This window comes from Armigeres subalbatus, chromosome 2, assembly GCF_024139115.2.
Source record: "Armigeres subalbatus isolate Guangzhou_Male chromosome 2, GZ_Asu_2, whole genome shotgun sequence".
NCBI classification, from domain to species: Eukaryota; Metazoa; Arthropoda; class Insecta; order Diptera; family Culicidae; genus Armigeres; species Armigeres subalbatus.
Window position 1 is genome coordinate 369616111 of NC_085140.1, and position 19633 is coordinate 369635743.

The window sequence follows — 19633 nt, forward strand, 5'->3', positions numbered from 1 at the left end:
TACACTTACCAAAACACTTTCAAATAAATTTACCGAAATGTGAGTAAAATACACTAGCGCCTCTGGCGGTGCTGGTCTCGTCAGCTCTTCTGGGTTGCATGAATTTTTAATCGGTTCTTCGGGACACTCACGTCCCGGTTATTAGTTCCTGGCATCGAATCCTCTTCTTTCATGTAATGGTGCTGGATTGCGTGGGTGAGCACAAATAAGCCCACAAGAGACGTGAGAAGCTCTTGTTTACAAGAGCAGTTTCGCCCTTTTGAAATGTTGGTGCCGAAATGTTTGAGACGGGCGCTGTTTACTAAAAATGAACACTTGCATGAACTCGATGAATGAAAAAGTATTCATTCTAAGTAAACAGCGCACCGCTCAAACGTCAATGATGAACTCGGTGCATTGGACCATTGGTCAAAGAAATCCACAATTTATTTGTAGCTACTTGTATTGTACGTGGATTTCCCTATTGGACCCGACCGTTCGAAATAGTCGCTCCTTGAACGGTCGTTGAAATCGCCGTTTTCACCTTCACACCCATCTTCATAGTAAAATCTGTCAAAAATGACAAGTGTACCACGTGTTTTTGCTGTTTCCCTCGGACTTCTCTTTCTTTTTTCGATGTTTTGACATCTGTTTTGATAGACAAGGAGCAAAAAACAAGGTAATCTACCAAACATTTATTGAGTTTAGCAAACCTTGCTGGAGAAGGAAACGTTTGAAATAGGCAAGTGAACCGACCTTCGAATCCATTGGTCAAGTAAATCCACAATAGGAAAATTAGATAGAAACCACGTGATGTATTGTTTCAGTGTTCGAGTTTAGTACAAAAATTCACACGTCATACTGCACATCTGTCAAAGTGATTTTCGCAGCTCGGGTCGCCTGGCTGGAGAAAATTCGGTCTGCGGAAAATTTTCATTCCATCCAGTTAGTAGCTATCGAAAACCGAAATTAAATGCAATTTTCGCCCAAAATGCATCGGTTCTAGTGTTGTTCGGTGTATACGGGAAGGGCTTCGGCAAGAAGCTGTGTGCAGTCATTAGGAATTAGTTGAAATCGATCGAGTTTTTTCGGGCAATCTGATAGGGTTGTGTTCCCTGGGTGGACAGGGGGAAAAATCGAGCTTGTTTGCTTTCGTTGGATATCCTCGGTTTGCATCGGGGTATCGATATCCGCGTGCAAACATTTTAGGGGCTAGTGAGGAAGATGACTAAAGACGACGGTAAGCGACGGCGAGGCGGCTCCCTGGATGAGCTGATCCAATATGTTACGTTGCACATTCCGACCCATGTTCTGTTGAGTGGAAGCATCCTGCCCTTCATGGTGGTGTACGGTCTCTGGTGCTACCTATGGATGGTCGTCTACGGCGTAGAGGAATACTGGGAAGCGGGACTGCTAACGCTGGCCGGAATAGGATTCATACAGATTCTGGTGTGCCTCTGTTGCTTCTGGAGTGTCCATGTACAGACTTTCCTCAACTGTCGGAAGGTAAGCCAACAATATTTACGCCTAGTTTCAATATACATACTTTTCATTTTACTTTATTTGTTTCATTTTTCTGTTTATTTGTTAATTTGTTTCGACAATGTTTCTTATCTTTACCTATATATTTTTTCATTCAGTGAAACTTCTCAAATTGTTTCCTATTCCACTTTGCTTAGTTCTATTTCTTTTGTAAATAAGTTAGTATTACTATGTGATCCTTTTTCTTTCGTACAATTTGAATGCTTTTTTGATTTTTTAATATATTTTTTTCCTACTGATTCACTTTTGTTTATAAAATAATTAAAACAGCCTACATTTTTCATTCATTTTTTTTTGTTTCTCAAATAATATTTGTAATTATGAGACTATTCTCATTGCAGGCAAAATGTCCGGAAAAAGCTAGAGTTGTAAAAGTGGTACCAACGGAAAATAACGGGTCGTCCGAGCTGGTCAAGCTGCACTGTGCAAAAGCAGATGGAACCGGAGGCGCAGGTAACGAAGGATCGGTCTATTGGTTTTTGTTCCAGAAAACGAAATATGTGTGGGATGCGGACAAGAAGCAGTTCCGCAGTGTCGAATTTCCCATTCACAAGACATATGAGGAGTACTTCGAATCCAAAGGGCATCAGGAGGACGCCGATGTCCAGCTAGCGGAGAAGACCTACGGCAACAACAATATGGAGATGGTGGTCCCGGAGTTTCTCGAACTGTTCGTTGAACGGGCCACAGCTCCGTTCTTCGTGTTTCAAATCTTTTCGGTACTGTTGTGGTGCTTAGATGAGTACATGTACTATTCGTTGTTCACGCTGGGAATGTTGATTTCGTTCGAGTGCATTCTGGTGCAACAACAGCTGAGAAATATGTCAGAAATCAGGAAGATGGGAAACAAACCGTACCTGATCAACGTGTTTCGCAACAGAAAGTGGCGACCGATCAAGTCAAACATGCTGGTTCCGGGTGATTTGGTGTCGGTGACGCGATCTCAGGACGAGAATTTGGTACCTTGTGATCTGCTGTTGATTCGGGGAACGTGCATCGTAGATGAAAGCATGCTAACAGGTGAGTTTTTGATGTCGTCGATTCCGAGTGGGGTGTTCTTACTAGCAACTGGAGCAATCAAAACCAAACGATTCTATACATGTTTCTAGAAAAACTTTCTCAAGAATGTTCAGAAACTATCCAGATTTTGACTCTCCTGACTGCAGTTTGGTATACCTTATTTTTTAATCCAGGCTGTCAGTGTGGCTGACCCTTATAACTTCTGTTTATTGTGGCACATCGTTTTTTCAAGTTTTGAAGCTCAAATTCTTATTTTGTTTTCCCTCTCCAGGTGAATCCGTTCCCCAGATGAAGGAGTCGCTAGAAAACACCGACGAGCATAAAAAGGAGCTAGATGTAGAGGCGGACGGAAAGTTGTACGTCTTGTTTGGCGGTACAAAGGTCGTTCAGCATTCCTCTCCGAGCAAGGGCGCCATGCGGTCACCGGACAGCGGTTGTATCGGGTATGTTCTGCGAACTGGTTTCAATACCTCTCAAGGAAAATTGCTGCGGACGATTTTATTCGGCGTGAAACGAGTGACTGAGAACAATTTAGAAACGTTTGCATTTATCCTATTCCTGCTGGTGTTCGCGGTTGCAGCTGCTGTGTACGTGTGGATCAAGGGCTCTGAGGACCCGGAACGAAACCGGTACAAGCTTTTCTTGGAGTGCACTTTAATTCTGACATCGATCATTCCACCGGATCTACCGATCGAACTTTCGCTGGCGGTGAACACCTCGTTGCTGCAGCTTTCTAAGCTGTTCGTATTCTGTACTGAACCATTCCGGATACCGTTCGCTGGAAAGGTACAAATTTGCTGCTTTGATAAGACTGGAACTTTGACTAGTGATAATTTGGTAGTGGAAGGCGTAGCAGGTTTGAAGAAAGATACCAGCATTACAGCTATCAACGAAATCCCTGAGTCCACTGCTCACGTACTGGGGTCTTGCCATTCGTTAGTGCAGCTGGATGATGGTTTAGTAGGAGATCCTCTTGAAAAAGCCACGTTAACATCGATTGATTGGAACCTGACCAAGGGCGACTCGGTGGTTCCAAAGCGAGGAAAGTTCAAAGCTTTGCGAATTTATCAACGATTCCATTTCTCATCCACATTGAAGAGAATGTCTGTATTAGCTGGTCATCTGGTTCCTTTTAGTAATGAGACGTGTTACATCGGTACTGTCAAGGGAGCCCCCGAAGTAGTGGTAAAAATGTTGAAAACGGTTCCACCGAACTACGAAGAAACTTATTTGGAATACTCTCGACGTGGGGCTCGCGTACTGGCTCTGGGCTACAAATCATTCGGAACACTTGATAACGCTACGGTTAGAGAACTGAAACGTGCCGATGTCGAGAAGGATCTTGAATTTGCCGGATTCATCATCATTTCATGCCCACTAAAACCAGATTCAAAGTATGCTATCAAAGAAATTATTCAAGCATCTCATAAAGTGATGATGATTACCGGTGACAACCCGCTGACCGCGTGCCATGTAGCTAAAGAATTACGCTTTACCAAGCGTACCATTGTTGTTCTAACAAGGGACGATTTGGATAACACTTGGTATTGGGAATCGATCAATCGGGAAGTTAGGATCCCCCTGGCTGAAAATCGTACGGTTAAAGATTTGTACAAAGATCACGACTTTTGCATCACAGGTGAAGGGCTCCAATATCTGGACACTGAGAAGCATTCCTATCTGCTGAAGCTGATGCCGTACGTCACGGTGTTTGCGAGATTCGCCCCGAAACAGAAGGAAGCTGTCATCACTACACTGAAACAGTTGGGATTTCATACGTTGATGTGCGGCGATGGAACAAACGACGTGGGAGCCCTAAAGCACGCGAATGTAGGAGTTTCCTTGCTGAGCCATCAACCGACCAAAGCAGAGAAGCGTCAATTGCGAGCTGTGACTGCCGCCGATGGTGAAGTGGAAAAAAAGAAAGACAAACAGGAAGAACGGAAGGCGCTCACGCCCCGAGAACGGGCGATTATGAAGCATCGGGAAAATTTGAGTTCGACACAGGACAGACTGCAGAAAGTTTTAAAAGATATGGACGATGAGCAGGTGCAGATCGTCAAGCTGGGCGATGCAAGTATTGCGGCACCGTTTACAAGTCGGTCTTCGTCGATCAATTGCGGTTAATATCACTTCCATACCTAACATAGAACGTCTTTGTAATTCCGACTCTTCTCTTTACAGTTTGTCACATCATCAAACAGGGTCGTTGCACACTGGTCACAACACTGCAGATGTTCAAAATATTAGCTTTGAATGCGTTGATTTCTGCCTACTGTCAATCGGTGCTGTACATCGACGGCGTCAAGAACAGCGATACCCAGCTTACGCTGCATGGGCTGTTAACTGCCGCATGTTTCCTCTTCATAACTCGTTCGAAACCTCTAAAGGTTCTATCCAAACAAGCGCCGCTGCCGAACATTTTCAATCTGTATTCGGTCACTACTATTTTGGCCCAGTTCGCGGTACATTTCACGGCATTGATTTATCTGGTGAATGAGGCCAACCTACGATTGCCTCCAAGGTACGAGGCAATTTTGCATCCTTTTTTGATCACTGGTTTATGTGGTTTTGATTTTATTTCAGGGAAGGTAAAGTGAAACTTAATTTAGACCTAGCACCGGATGAGAAAGAAGAGTTCGTCCCAAATATTGTCAATAGTACGGTCTACATCATAAGCATGACGATGCAAATTGCGACGGTGGCCGTCAACTATAAGGGTCACCCCTTTATGGAAAGTATGCGGGAGAACCGGTTGCTGTATTATGCAATCTTCTCATCGAGTACGATTGTGCTCTTTCTGGCGTTGGGAATCGTGCCGGATCTGTTGACCACCTTTGAAGTGATAGACTTCGAGTCAGATGTAAGTATTTTCTGTTTTATTTTGGTATATTGTAGGTAACGCTTAGTTAATGAACCGTTTGACAGTGTTAATTGATCGGCGAAACTTGATAAAAACGTCGCCGTAGTATTGAATTTTCAGCCACCAAGAGGGCGGAGGCCAGAAAATGGAACTGATGACGACCATCTCGGACGTGATCATGTCCTTTATGGATAATCGTGGGAAATACAGCAGGGATGTCTGTGATGACCCTCTGCAACATCGTTGTAGAGGCAAAGCAGGAATGGAGGTCCCTGCTGCAGGCCAGTAAGGGAGCGGAACGAAAGATCCGCCTACTTACTGAGGAGACGGAGTTGGCAGAGAGCCAGGCTACGGAGGCCGAATGGCAGAACTGCAGACTGCAGAACTCCAAGGCGCATGGCCATCACCGGTGCAATCCCAAGCTCAGTAAGGTCGGGTTGAAAGCCTATCAGAAAAGAGCTAGTGCCAAGCCAGTATCACCAGAGAGGAAGGATACTGCCAAGCGTCGATCAGGAGAAGGTCAGGAAACTCGCAGATCCTAAGGAACGGCGGGGGCAAGAGTCCCCACCAAAAAAACGGGGTAGAATTTCGCATGGAGGGAGGTCGTGAACCCCTAAAAAGCGAAACGAGCGGAAAATTAAGCCGCAAAGAAAACGGCTGAGAGAGAAAAAAGGAGCGGTTGCAAAGAAGGGTAATGCCCGTAAACGGAAGGACGCATCTACCAATGGCTGTAGTCGAAGGGACAAAGGCGAGGCAATTATTACCAAAGTCGAGGGCAAAAGCTACGCCTGTATACTGAGGGCCGTGAGAAGCGATGAAAAACTCACTGGTATGGGCATGGCCGGATTTAGCGAAAAGGGGGCCCCGGGGCCGACAGTGTATGGGGGCCCCAAAATGTACAAAAAAGGTTTGGTTTGGTACATAAGATTTGTGGGGCTACGACCCCCCCTTACTAAATCCGGCCCTGGGTATGGGTGAGGATGTCAACTGGAACCGCAGAACGTAGAAGGTTGAGAAGCGGGATGCTGCGCAAAAAAGTTCTGCGTATGAAAAGGTGACAGAATAGGTGCTGAGTAATGGGGTGCATGTTAAGGCCCTATGCCCAGTAGAAGTAGTCCAGTGTAAGGGCCTGGATAAAATAACCGAAGACGGAGATCGGGTGGCTGCACTGAGATATCAGTGTGGCATTGAAATCCAGGACACTGTAATTCGGTTAAAGAAGGGTCGAGCGGAAACGCAAGTTGCCACATTCCAAGCTCCCTTGGATGATGTCAAGAAGGCTCTGGATAATGTCATGTTCTCCGCGAGGTGTAAGTAATGTACAAGTCTGCTCTGCAATCCACCTATGAAAACTATATATACGCGGTCGAGTCCAACGTAAGACAGAATCCATCACGTTTCTGGGATTTTGTCAAGAAACGGAAATCATCAGCCATAATTCCTTATAATGTCAGCTACAACATTACGCTTTCGAATATGTTTTTCGAGAGTGTATTCAGCAAGGTTTCTCCAGTTCTTCGTCAAGATTGCTTCGCCCATGTTCCCTCGCACAACATCAACCTTCCCGTCATACAGTTCTCTGTAGATGAAGTGTAGTTAGCCATTGAAGAGCTAACACAGAAATTCCTACGGGAGTTTCTCCAAGAAGCAGGGAGTTTTTCGAAGAAATTCCTGGAGGAATTAATGGAGGAGTTCCTGGAGGATATTCCGGAGATATTCCTGCAGGAACGTTTGGAGCAATTTCTGGAGGAACTTCAGGAGGAATTACTTGAGAAACTCCTGAAAGAATTCCTGGAGGAACTTCCGGAGGAAATCATGTAGAAACCTTCGGAGGAATCCTTCAAGGAACTTCTGGAGGAATTCCTCAAGGAACATGTACGGATGAAACAGACAAACAGACATAACACTCGTCAAATTCACATCGTTCACTGATTTACTGGTCAATTCAAATAATCATTAGTTGACCAATCGATCACTCGTGGCGCGCACATCGGATTTGCTCTAGTTTGACGTTTGCTCACTACCGCCATCTGCGATATCCTGGAGAATTTTTATTACATGCTTCTGAGTGATTTTCCGGAAAAAAGCTTTTACAGAAATAGTAATTGGAATTTAAACATGATTTACAAAATGAATTCTTGTAGAATAGAAAATCTCCTATAAGGTACCCCGGGGCAAGTGGGACCTAAAAAACGTTAGTTCAGCAAAATTGTTAACGCATACTTATAAAACTGGTTATGTCAGAACAATAACCACTGATGCACCATTATATGCTTCCATTGTTGAAGTGTAGAGGTGTTAGAGGCCATTTATTCAATTTCAAAAATATTGGTAGAGCAATTAATAAATTTACCTTCAGGACCCACTTACCCCTTCAAACGGGGCAAGTGGGATCTATTCTATTTTCTACTGTTGAACGAAACTAATTTGAGGAATCTAGATATACTGTTAATATATAATTTTGAGTATTATTATTTGCAGATCATGGATGGAGATTGGTTGCATATCGGACTTTATTTTTGCAACAAGAAAGGGATTATAATGTTAGCAGATATGAAAACAAGATAACAGCCGATTTACTGTTTATTTGGCTGTTGTCTTGTTCTTCATTAGCTTACTTTTGTACCAAATGTTTTAGGTGGCAAGGATAAGCAAATCTTTATTCACTTTTCGTATGAATAAATATTTTTCTTTTTAGAACACAAATTATTACATAAATCAAAACTTCAGAAGAAACGCTTTTATTCAGGCGATGCGCAGTGTTTTTAATTTGTAATAGAACAAAATAGTCAATTTATGTGTTAAGTACTTTATTTATCTGAAAATCTGATGTAATGCATCTGATTAGGATCCATATGAAGACGAAGTTATTTTTAACTAGACAACCATCTAAAAACAATTAAAACAGCTTTATTGAAAGTCAGAAAAATATATTAAGCTCTTTTAGTGGAATGTATTAAACCGTCTAAGACGAATTAAGAACTGTCCATTTAATTCCACCAGTTAATTTTCGTTATCTTTGCAGATACGTATTTCGACCACAACTGTGTGGTCGTCTTCAGTGTCTTGTACAAGAGTCAAGTTCTTCTTCTTCTTATTGGCATTACATCCCCACACTGGGACAGAGCCGCCTCGCAGCTTAGTGTTCATTAAGCACTTCCACAGTTATTAACTGCGAGGTTTCTAAGCCAAGTTACCATTTTTGCATTCGTATATCATGAGGCTAACACGATGATACTTTTATGCCCAGGGAAGTCGAGACAATTTCCAATCCGAAAATTGTCTAGACTGGCACCGGGAATTGAACCCAGCCACCCTCAGCATGGTCTTGCTGAGTCAAGTACAAGACACTGAAGACGACCACACAGTTGTGGTCGAAATACGTATCTGCAAAGATAACGAAAATTAACTGGTGGAATTAAATGGACAGTACTTAATTCGTCTTAGACGGTTTATTGAAAGTGTTGTTCAAATATGTCCCACTTGCCCCATGTATGTTAAAAGTTAAAAATAAAAATGGCAGATTTTGGCTTCAATGAAAACAATTAAAACGTTTTCGATATCACACAATTATTTAATTGCTCAAAACATTCACTCTCCACATCAATGATAAATTTAGAAACGACTATTTAGTTGAAAATCCATTTTACTTACTTACTTATGGATCCTGTACACCTCCGGTGGTGCAAAGGGCCGGCTTGAAAGATCTCCATCCTGAGCGTTGCCCGGCTATCGCTTTAACCTGTTGCCAGGTTAGATTTCGGTCGACTTCTTCAATTTCTTTATAGAGGCTTCGCCGCCATGAGCCTCTGGGTCTGCCTCTGCTGCGATGTCCCGCTGGGTTCCAGTCTAATGCTTGTTTACAGATTTCGTTTCCGCCCCTTCGTAGAGTGTGGCCGACCCAGCCCCACTTCCGATCCCGAATTTCTGTTGCTATCGGCCTCTGGTGACAACGACGATGGAGCTCGTTGTTTGAGATCCAGTTGTGAGGCCACCAGGCCCGAATTATATACCGCTGGCATCTGTTAATGAACACCTGCAGCCGTTGAGTGTTCTCCACTGATACACACCATGTTTCGCTAGCGTATAACAGCACAGATTTCACGTTAGAGTTGAAAATTCGTATTTTGGTGCGTTCACTTATCTGCCTGTTTTTGCAGATATTTCTTAAACTCGCAAAGGCAGCCCTTGCTTTCTTGATCCGTGCGCCTATGTCGATCTTGGTACCGCCGTCTGACGCCATTTGGCTACCAAGATATTGGAAGCTTTCAACATTCTCCACTGGTTGCCCGGCTACTGTGAAACTGGAAGGAGTCACCGTATTTACATCCAACGATTTGGTTTTGTTGACGTTGATGACTAAACCTGCCGAGGAGGAGCGCTCGGCAAGGTCGTTGAGCTTACTCTGCATATCCCATTCAGGAGAGAATAACAAATTTATATCATATTATGCTACTAAGTTCAACAGTTTTTCTAGCATAGGCTGTTATAATTTTGGTTCAGGATGTTGTTAAAATAACTAAATTTTTTAACAGAACAATGAAACATAACTAATTCTGTTATAATTTTGTTAAGAAAAAATGTGATAATGATGTATCATAACTCGATTATATCAAAGGTTGTTATAAATAACGAATGTTGTTACAATCATGTTATAATCTTGTTTTGCCTTCCTAGTCGGGATCAGAGCGCCGTTGCGCGAGGAGTGCAACGTCATCAGCCAATTCGAAGTCGTTTAGGTGCTCCATGGTTATAGGCTGCCATAACAGCCCGCGGTTTGGTTCACGGTCAATCGCATCTACCAGAATCTCATCGATTACGATGAGGAACAGTAACGGTGATAGAATACATCCTTGCCTCACACCAGCTACGACCCGGGTAGGGTCGGACAGGACCCCATTGTGCAGCACTCTACACGAAAAGGCCTCGTACTGTGCTTCGATGAGGCCGATGATTTTCTCAGGAACCCCCTTGCGTCTCAGGGCGCCCCACATATTCTCGTGATTGAGACGGTCGAAAGCTTTTTCGTAGTCAATGAATACCAAGTGAAGGGACTCTTGGAATTCGTTGACCTGCTCCAGAATTATGCGGAGCGTGACAATATGGTCCACACATGATCTTCCGGCACGGAATCCGGCCTGCTGCCGCCGGAGAGTCGCATCGATCTTCTCCTGAATCCGGGATAGGATAATTTTGCACAGAACTTTGAGAACGGTACACAGCAACATAATGCCTCGCCAGTTATCGCATACAGTCAGGTCACCCTTTTTGGGCACCTTCACTAAGATTCCTTGCATCCAGTCGACCGGGAAAGTTGCGGTGTCCCAGATACAGTAATATCCCGATTTTGTCACCCCCCCTGATGAATTTTGGGTTGATAAAATAGGGTATGTGACAAAATTGGAAAAAAAATATTTTAATTTTTTTTAATTCATTCCACAAATATGAATCATTTTATGCCTTGGAAAGGCCAAATTCGTGAACGGTACCCATTATTTCTTGTCGAAATTGCTTACAGAATATTTCCCAGGTACTCTGAAGTCGTTCGTAATAAACTACAGGCGGTGAAAGTTATTTCATGAAAATGTTGTTTTTGGTATTATTTACGAAAATAAAAAGAATTACACATCTTTTTGGGGTGACAAAATCGGGTCGAAAACGTGACAAAATCGGGCCGTGATAAAATCGGGGGTAAACAAAATCGGGGGTAAACAAAATCGGGGGTAGACAAAATCGGGGAGTGACAAAATCGGGTCAACACTGTATTACGAAATAAACGATGCAGTAGTTGAGCGGATGTCATGGGGTCAGCTTTGAGCATCTCGGCTGATATGCGGTCGACCCCTGGGGCTTTATTCGATTTCATGCTTTGGATGGCTGTTTGAATCTCTAGCTGTGATGGAGCTTCGGTATTGACGCGTGTTATACGTCGGATCCTAGGCAGATCATGCCGAGGTGGTGATGGCCTGGCTGGCACTTGGAAAAGTTGTTCGAAGTGCTCGAACCAGCGTTTCAGCTGATCAGTTGGGTCGGTCAATAACTGATCATTCGCGTCTTTCACAGGCATCGTTGCATTCATCTTCGCCCCACTTAAGCGTCGTGAGATATCGTAGAGGAGGCGAATGTCCCCGGTTGCGGCGGCTCTCTCTCCTTCGTCGGCCAGAGAGCCAGAGCTTGTCCCGTCGACATGAGCGTTTTACTTCCTTCTCAAGAGCCGCGTATCGTTGACGGGCTCCTCTGGTTTTCGATCCCTCTATCGCGGCTTCGGCTTCTCTTCGCTCCTCTATCTTCCTCCAGGTCTCATCGGTGATCCATTGTTTTCTCTGGGTGCGCAGTTCGCCAAGATTGTTCTCGCTGGTGGCGATGAAGGCATTCTTGATGGCGGTCCATTGGTCTTCCACGCTGACACCTTCCGGAATATCTGCAGCACGCGTCTCCAGTTCTTCAACGAAGGACCGTTTCACCGTGGCATCTTCCAGTCGGCGTGTGTTGAATCGTCGTCCAACTCTTTCCTCCTGCCGACGAATGCGCGCAATGCGCAGGCGTATTCCGCCGATGAGGAGGTGATGATCATACGCGATATCGGCACTACGTTTATTCCGTACATCAAGAAGGCTCCGTTTCCATTTTCGGCTGATGCAGATGTGGTCGATTTGTTTTTCTGTAAAGCCGTCACGGGAGACACACGTGACCTTGTGAACCGGTCGATGAGGGAAGAGCGATCCCCCGATCACCATGTCGTTATTATCACAAAATTTTGCGAACAGCTCTCCGTTTTCGCTCATTTCTCCGATACCATGGCGTCCCATAATGCGCTCATGGTTCGAGTTGTCGGATCCGATCTTCGCATTGAAGTCGCCCAAACAGATCTTGATATCACCCTTCGGAATTCTATCTACGACGGCATTGAGTTGACTGTAGAAGTTCTCTTTGTCTTGCAGATCGGCAGCATCGGTTTGCGCATAACATTGGATTGTAGTAAGGTTTCGGACCCGTGTTCTAAATCTGGCAACGATTATCCTTTCACTTATAGGTTCCCACTTCATAAGCACAGAGTGTGCCTGAGCGCTTAGAAGAAAGCCAACTCCGCGATGCCGGGGAGCGTGTTCACCTCGTAAACCAGAGTATAGCAGAACTTGTCCCGACGGCGTTCTGTGTTCTCCAAAGTTTGGCCAACGGACTTCACTCAGTCCCAGGATCTCAAGCTTCATGCGGCGTGCCTCATTGGCAAGTTGTGCCAATTTACCCTGCTGGGCTAGGGTTAAAACGTTCCATGTTCCTATTCGTGTCTGTTGTTTCGCGCTAAGAGTCATCGCCGTAAAATCAGTCCGTATTCTTTCATTATCGGATTCTCGAACAAATTGATGTTTCGGGAACAGTAGGTTGTTGGCTCAAGGTTCCCTATCCATTGAATTAAAATAAAAGTAATAGATTTTCCTGGTAGTTTAAAGTCATGATCAAGCAATAACATTAGTATGGTGCCTCAAATGGTTTTGATTCCAAATATTTTTGTGTCGGGTGAACTCGTTTATAGTTCTGCTTTATCTTCCCAGAACATTGTTACCATGAAAAACGTTCATCGATTCATCTGCAGTCATAGTACCCACTTACCCCGTATTTTCACTTGCCCCGGGGTACCTTACATGAATTCTATACCGAATTCTTGGTAAAGAAAAATGTGCACAGCATTATAGAATATAATTAAATACAAATCACCCCCTAAAAGTAAATTGCACTATCCACAAAAATCAGTTCACGCTCTTAAACTTTTTTATTCATCACAAGCAGACCCGACGAACTTCGTTTCGCCTAAAATTGATTTCTTCTCTGATTATTTCTCGCGTTATGCAGAAATTTCTGTTTCATTTGTATGGGAGCCCCCCTTTCCAAAAAGGGGAGGGGTCTCGAACCATCTTAAGAACCTTCCCCGGCCCCAAAAACCTCTGCATACAAATTTTCACACCCGAGCCGATGTAGTAGGCTGAGACGAGACCTGCAAAGACGTCTTCTTTTTCCTTGTTTTGACACTTGTTCTTCTTTTCATCATAGTTGATCATCGATTCTCAACTGTTTCCTTGAGTGTTTCACCTAAATCCCGGGTAGAATCTTCTGAGCACATTAAAAGTGATTGTGATTTACGGATTTGTAAACTTATTTTTATAAAGATTTTCCTATCGGAAATAAAACACGTATTCATAACAGTTCAATATTAAGCTGTCCGGCTTTTCTAGAATACTTTTCAAAGTGAAAAAGTACTCGTAAAACAAAATCATTCGGAATACTTTTTGAGGGATACCAACACTTTTACACAAAAAGGTGCTGGTTGCATCTGACAATTCGTGACAGCGCTTGCTGGTTGCAGATGAAGTTACATTTTTTCCTCTTTGCAAGTCCCGTCCCAGGTAGTAGGTAGTTTCGGAGTCTATAATGTTTAGACAAACAGAAATTCATTTTAATATATTTAGATAGTTCTTAGATGATCTGCACTGCCACTGCACTGGATGTTCTGGATCATATGTTTCAAATCAAAACAAACACGATGCTACGCACACCAACAAAGCCGATGACAGATGGAACTGAAAATGTTTTTTTAATCAGGGTTCGGGTTGGCACTGACTCAGGTTTAAAAACGAATTCGACATATAATTGGATCGATTAGGAGTAAAATAAATGGTTGAAGAATATTGAGTACTGATGTGCGAGACTGTGCGGGGCCCTCCTTAGCCGTGCGGTAAGACGCGCGGCTACAAAGCAAGACCATGCTGAGGGTGGCTGGGTTCGATTCCCGGTGCCGGTCTAGGCAATTTTCGGATTGGAAATTGTCTCGACTTCCCTGGGCATAAAAGTATCATCGTGTTAGCCTCATGATATACGAATGCAAAAATGGTAACCTGGCTAAGAAACCTCGCAGTTAATAACTGTGGAAGTGCTTAATGAACACTAAGCTGCGAGGCGGCTCTGTCCCAGTGTGGGGATGTAATGCCAATAAGAAGAAGAAGAAGAAGCGAGATAAATAGAAGACTTTTTTTTTAAATTATCAATCATAAACCTAGGACTTCCAAACAGTATAAATCATTAGTTTTCTGAGAGTGAGCCGGGAGTCGGGTCCATAGGCCCAAGTAGTGATTTACCCTATAGCGTCCCGAATCAGTTCTTTATCATGACAGCTTGCGAAAAAAGTCTCTCGCAGTATATCGTAATACTATATACTACTATATGCATACAGAGATGATAAGTAAGAGACTTTCTCATTCTCTTTTGGATTCAATCACTGATCCTGCTAGAGTCAGAGAGTCTTTTTCTTTATTCTGCTTCGGATCTGACATTTGTAGACCCTAATGTTGAGGGCCAGCTGCTATGACTATATGCAGTAGCGAGACTGAACATGGTCCTGTTGAACGAGGGGCAGGTATCCACGGTATCCACACGAGAGGCGAAATCACAAAAGGCATAATCACGAAAGGCAGAATTGCATTAGGATGTTTAACTAACATTTTGCGGACATTTTGAACTAACAGATCCTTTCGCTATAAAAATATATACTTTGGTCGTTGATCGGCCAGATGCGTGTTTTCTTGTTGTTTAGTTTGGAGACCTTCCGTAGCTCAGCGATAAGGCATATGGCTTTGTACGAAGCATATCATGCTGAAGGTGAATGAAATCGAATCTCTATATGGTCTGTTTTTGGGTTGCAAATTTTCTCGGCTTTCCGAAGCATGGAAATCGTACACTTAATAACGATGGATGTGCTCAATAGATACTAAGCTAAGAGACTGTTAGTGTTACAGTTGTGAGATTAGATTTCAATAGATAGAAAGGGGCTACCCCGTTTGGCATAAAGTCATTGATATTAAGCCGTTTGTCAAAATGGTCATTTGGCATAACGCAATGAAAATGATTTTATTTTTAATAATCATTTTCTTTACGCAACTTTAAACTGGATTTCAACATAGACATTTACAATGAAGAAGGCAAGATGCATGCTTTCAAAGAAGGCATCATCAACTCTTTTCTATTATCCAGAGCTATCGCGTATATTTAAAGAAGGAATGATCTCCTCCCTTTTTGCATTCCACCGAACAAATGCCTGCGTTAAAAGAAGGCAGCATCAATTCTTTTGCATTATCCCGAGCAATAGCGTAATATAAAAGGAGGCATCATCAACTCTGTTGCATTATCCTAAGCAATCAAGTAATTTAAAAGAAGGAAAGATCTCCCCTTTTGCATTGCTCCGTGCTATAAAAGAAGGCATCATCAACTTTTTTACATTATCCTGAGCTATTGCGTAATTTGAAAGAAAGAATAGTCTCCCCTTTTGCATTGCACCGAGCAAACGCGTGCTTTAAAAGAAAGTCCACATCATGCGTTTCGCCTTATCTTGAGCGACCGAATGATTTGAAAAAGTAATACGAACGAAAATTCAATACAAAAAAATACTTTTACTTTCTCTTTTTCGGAAATAATACGTTTTTTGGAATTGTCTCCTAGGTATATTCTGGGAAAAAGATTCAAATGGAATACGTTTTTCGGCAGACAGTTTTCTGGGAAATGGAAAAGAACCTAAATCGTTGATAAGAATATCAATTATTGAAGTGTAGTGTAAATTACGTAACGCTTAGAGGGGGAGAGGTTTTGCGAAGTGTGACGATCCATACAAAATATTCAGATGTTTCATACAAAAAGCGTAACGTAATTTATGGATCTTCCCATATTGTAATTATAATTTATATAAATGCCAATAATAACTATTCTGAAAGAATTGTAATTTTTCTGAGTATATATTATTTTTAATCAATTATGCCAAAGACCATTAGGCCAAATTATTTTATGCCAAACCGCGTACCCGGTAGAAAGTAGAAAAATATACGGAGGGCGTGCTTTTAAAGAAGGAATCATATCCTCCTTCAACTTAGACCGGGCATATGCGAGCCTTCAAAGAATAAAATATGTCCTCCTTTACGACAAGCAGGCGCCTGTGTAAAACAAAAAAAAATTACTTAATTCTGCCTTTTAAAATTCCTCCTTTCGTATTTCCGCCTTTTGTAATTACGCCTTATGATATATTCCGCCTTTTGTTACAAGTATAAGAACGTCTGCGTTTCGAGATTCTGCCTTTTGTGATTCCGCCATTCGTGTTTCCGCCTTTTGTTAGTGTCCCCATCTTCGCCCCACCTAAACATCGTGAGATATCTGGGCTTATTCCACTAGTAGAGTGACGTGCGATTGCTCGAATCCAAACTAATATAAGTATGAAAAAAAAACCCATAGAATCGATGCATCTCACTTGAAATCCCTATACCTAATTCTGTTTTAATCATTCAAAAATGTTTTTTATTCTAATGCATCTTCATCTACACTCTTCTCGTCATAGTTCCGAAAGATTTTGGTGGGCGTCCTGGTGGCGGATATGCTACTCGCCTATCTGGTGGACCGCATTTGCTCGTTCCTGTTTGGGGAGATGCGAAAGAAGACCGACATCATCGCCTAGACGGACCCAGTTCAATAAGATAGAGAAAAGAAAACTAAGGTATCCTTAGCGCGGCACACATTCATCTATAAATTTATAGTAAATAAGCACGAAGCGCATCGCGATAATTATAGTACGAAGAAGGGAATAATTATTTAAATAATGATGAAGATGACCAGCAGACGTGTTAGCGTGTGATAGAGTATTCGTTTTTAATTCAAATTAAGAACCTCAAAATGATCGCGAAAGATCGTAGGGGCAACAGAAGAACGGGTGTCGGGCGTATTCTGTTCAAGTGAGAAAGAAATTGTATAATAGTGAAGTTAATGTTGGAATAACGATGTAATAGTGGTGAATTGAACTAGCAAAGGCAGCAGATGTCGTCGAGTACATATTGTCATTAAATAGAGTGCACAATAGTAAGGAAATTTCTTCTTTATGCGAAGAACACACAATGGAACTGAGTTTGCAGCAGAATGTCTATCCACGATATACCGAGTGAAGTCAACTACAGAAGAGAAACTTAAATGAAAAAAAATCAATAAAATAAAATGAATAAGCAGGGAACGAACTGGAAAGCAACTAATTTAATCTGTTCATAGCAAAAAAATGTTTACTTGACTTATACACTTTATAACTGTCTTACGAAGTTTTTTAGTTGAGGGTAATGTTGTATGGTTCGACGTATGGAGAAAAATCTTTAAATAAAAAACAACATATTAAAAAAGTGATTTTTCAGAGGTAATGATGACCATCCTTCGCCAAATGGACCAACATCAGTAGAAAAAATACTTGGTCCATTAGCTACACGCCGTCAACCGGGCAGTTGCCTATCATCAGTTGCCAATTGCCTACCATTTAATCAATCCACATTACGCGCTACGTCTTCTTATGCCCTTTGGATCGCTGTCGAGAATCATTTTCACCGGGGTATGGTCCGACATGTTGGCTTCCAGTCCGGCCCACCGTATGGTCCCCCTAGCAGCTGAAGCAATTCGTGGTCCATGCCGTCTCCATGCCATGTTCCATCTTCCATCTGTATCCCACTATAGTTGGTACGAGCAGTCTTTCGAAGACTCGCGTTGTTGGTCCTTCACGAGCGTTGTCCAGATCTCGTGTCCGTAGAGAATTACCGGCTTAATTAGCGTTGTGTTGATCGTTTCAGTTAGCGCTCAACTTCCTAGCAGAACAGTTGTGTTTCACAGTGGAAGCCACGCGCAGGCTGTTGATTTTTTTTCCGAGTTTTTCTGTGACACTTCGCTCCGTTTTCCCTCCTAACCGTCGGAAATAGCGCCGCGATGAGCGTTCGTCGTGAAAACACGTTCCGTATCGACTACGCGAACGTACCGAAGAAGCCTACCTTTGAGGAGCTTCATGACTTTGTAGCATCCACATTGTGTCTCCAATATGATCAAGTTGTCCGTCTCCAGCCAAGCAGAGCACTCGGCTGCAATTTCGTCGAGGTCACCGACATTAAGCTAGCTCAGAGAATTGTAGCAGAACACGACAACAAACATGAAACAGAAGTAGATGCCAAAATCTACAAGCTTCGGATCACACTCGAGGATGGTGCGGTAGAAGGGATGCTGACCAACCTCTCCGAAGATATCACCAACGAGAAAATCATCATGTTTCTCAGTGGATACGGTGAAGTGCTCTCCATCACCGAGCAGGTATGGGACAACAAGTATCACTTCGGTGGTCTCCCGAATGGCACACGGATAGTGCGAATGATGGTAAAGCGTAATATTGAAATCTACGTGATGGTCAGACGACTAACGTTTCTTATTTTGGCTAACTTCAAACGTGTCGCTACTGTAGCGAATACATACATAATGGTATTTCTTGCGTACCAAATAAGAAACTACTCGTACAAAACACAAACGCAAATGTTGCAAGGGAAGCAGGAAACGAGCCTGCTCCCCCAAAACAACAAGCGCCGAAGCAAAGACCAACATTCGCGAAGCTCTTTGGTCCCAAGCCTAGCGAACGGAATCAGCAAAAAGCAAAACCACAGATCAAGCCGACGGAGGTACTAGCAACGACGCTCGCTGCTCCGCACCCGCCCTCTTTAATGTCATCCGACCTACCATCGGCCGTCAACGTGCTTACAAATCCGATCAGTGTCGATCCGAATTGCTTTATGTCCCAACCGGCTATCCCACAAAAATTGCAAGCTTCGGGACGAATGGTTACTCGGCAAAAAACCGATGGCAATGAAACGGATGTCTCTTCTGCTTCATCGAACAGCAAACGTCGCAACGGTCGCCCACCGGGAAAGAAAGTACGACACAACTTCGAGGACGAAACGAATCAAACGGGCAATACCATCATCTAATGGCCCTTAGCAGCTATAATATTGCCACGATCAACATTAACACCATCACAAACACGACAAAAATAAACGCACTCCGAATATTCCATGCGGCATGCTTTTGATCTCGTCGATCGGAATTTCCTCTTCCGTAACATGTGCTCGCTCGGCTTCAACACGAACTTCGTTCGTCTCCTCAACAAAATTGGAGAACTATCGTCATCTCGCCTATTAGTCAATGGGCATCTATCTGAAGCTTTGGCCATCGAGAGATCGGTTCGTCAAGGGGACCCACTCTCAATGCATCTCTTCGTCCTCTATCTACAACCGCTGATCAAAAAACTAGAGGAGATATGTGGACCCGATCTCGTAGTAGCGTACGCTGATGATGTGTCGGTAATCATTACGTGCAGAAACAGAATGGAGCAAATACGAGAGACGCTTCGCT

The 19633-nt window shown here is 43.1% G+C and overlaps 1 protein-coding gene across 1 annotated transcript; it reads left to right on the forward strand.

The window, feature by feature from the left end:
• Nucleotides 1-846: 846 nt before the first annotated feature.
• LOC134213058 (endoplasmic reticulum transmembrane helix translocase) lies at nt 847-17598 on the forward strand. Its single transcript, XM_062691584.1, has 6 exons — nt 847-1485; nt 1863-2541; nt 2813-4663; nt 4726-5065; nt 5128-5404; nt 16776-17598. The coding sequence occupies exons 1-6, from the start codon at nt 1204-1206 to the stop codon at nt 16890-16892; spliced, it is 3546 nt and encodes a 1181-aa protein (XP_062547568.1). The 5' UTR covers nt 847-1203; the 3' UTR covers nt 16893-17598.
• The last annotated feature ends 2035 nt before the right edge of the window (nt 17599-19633 follow it).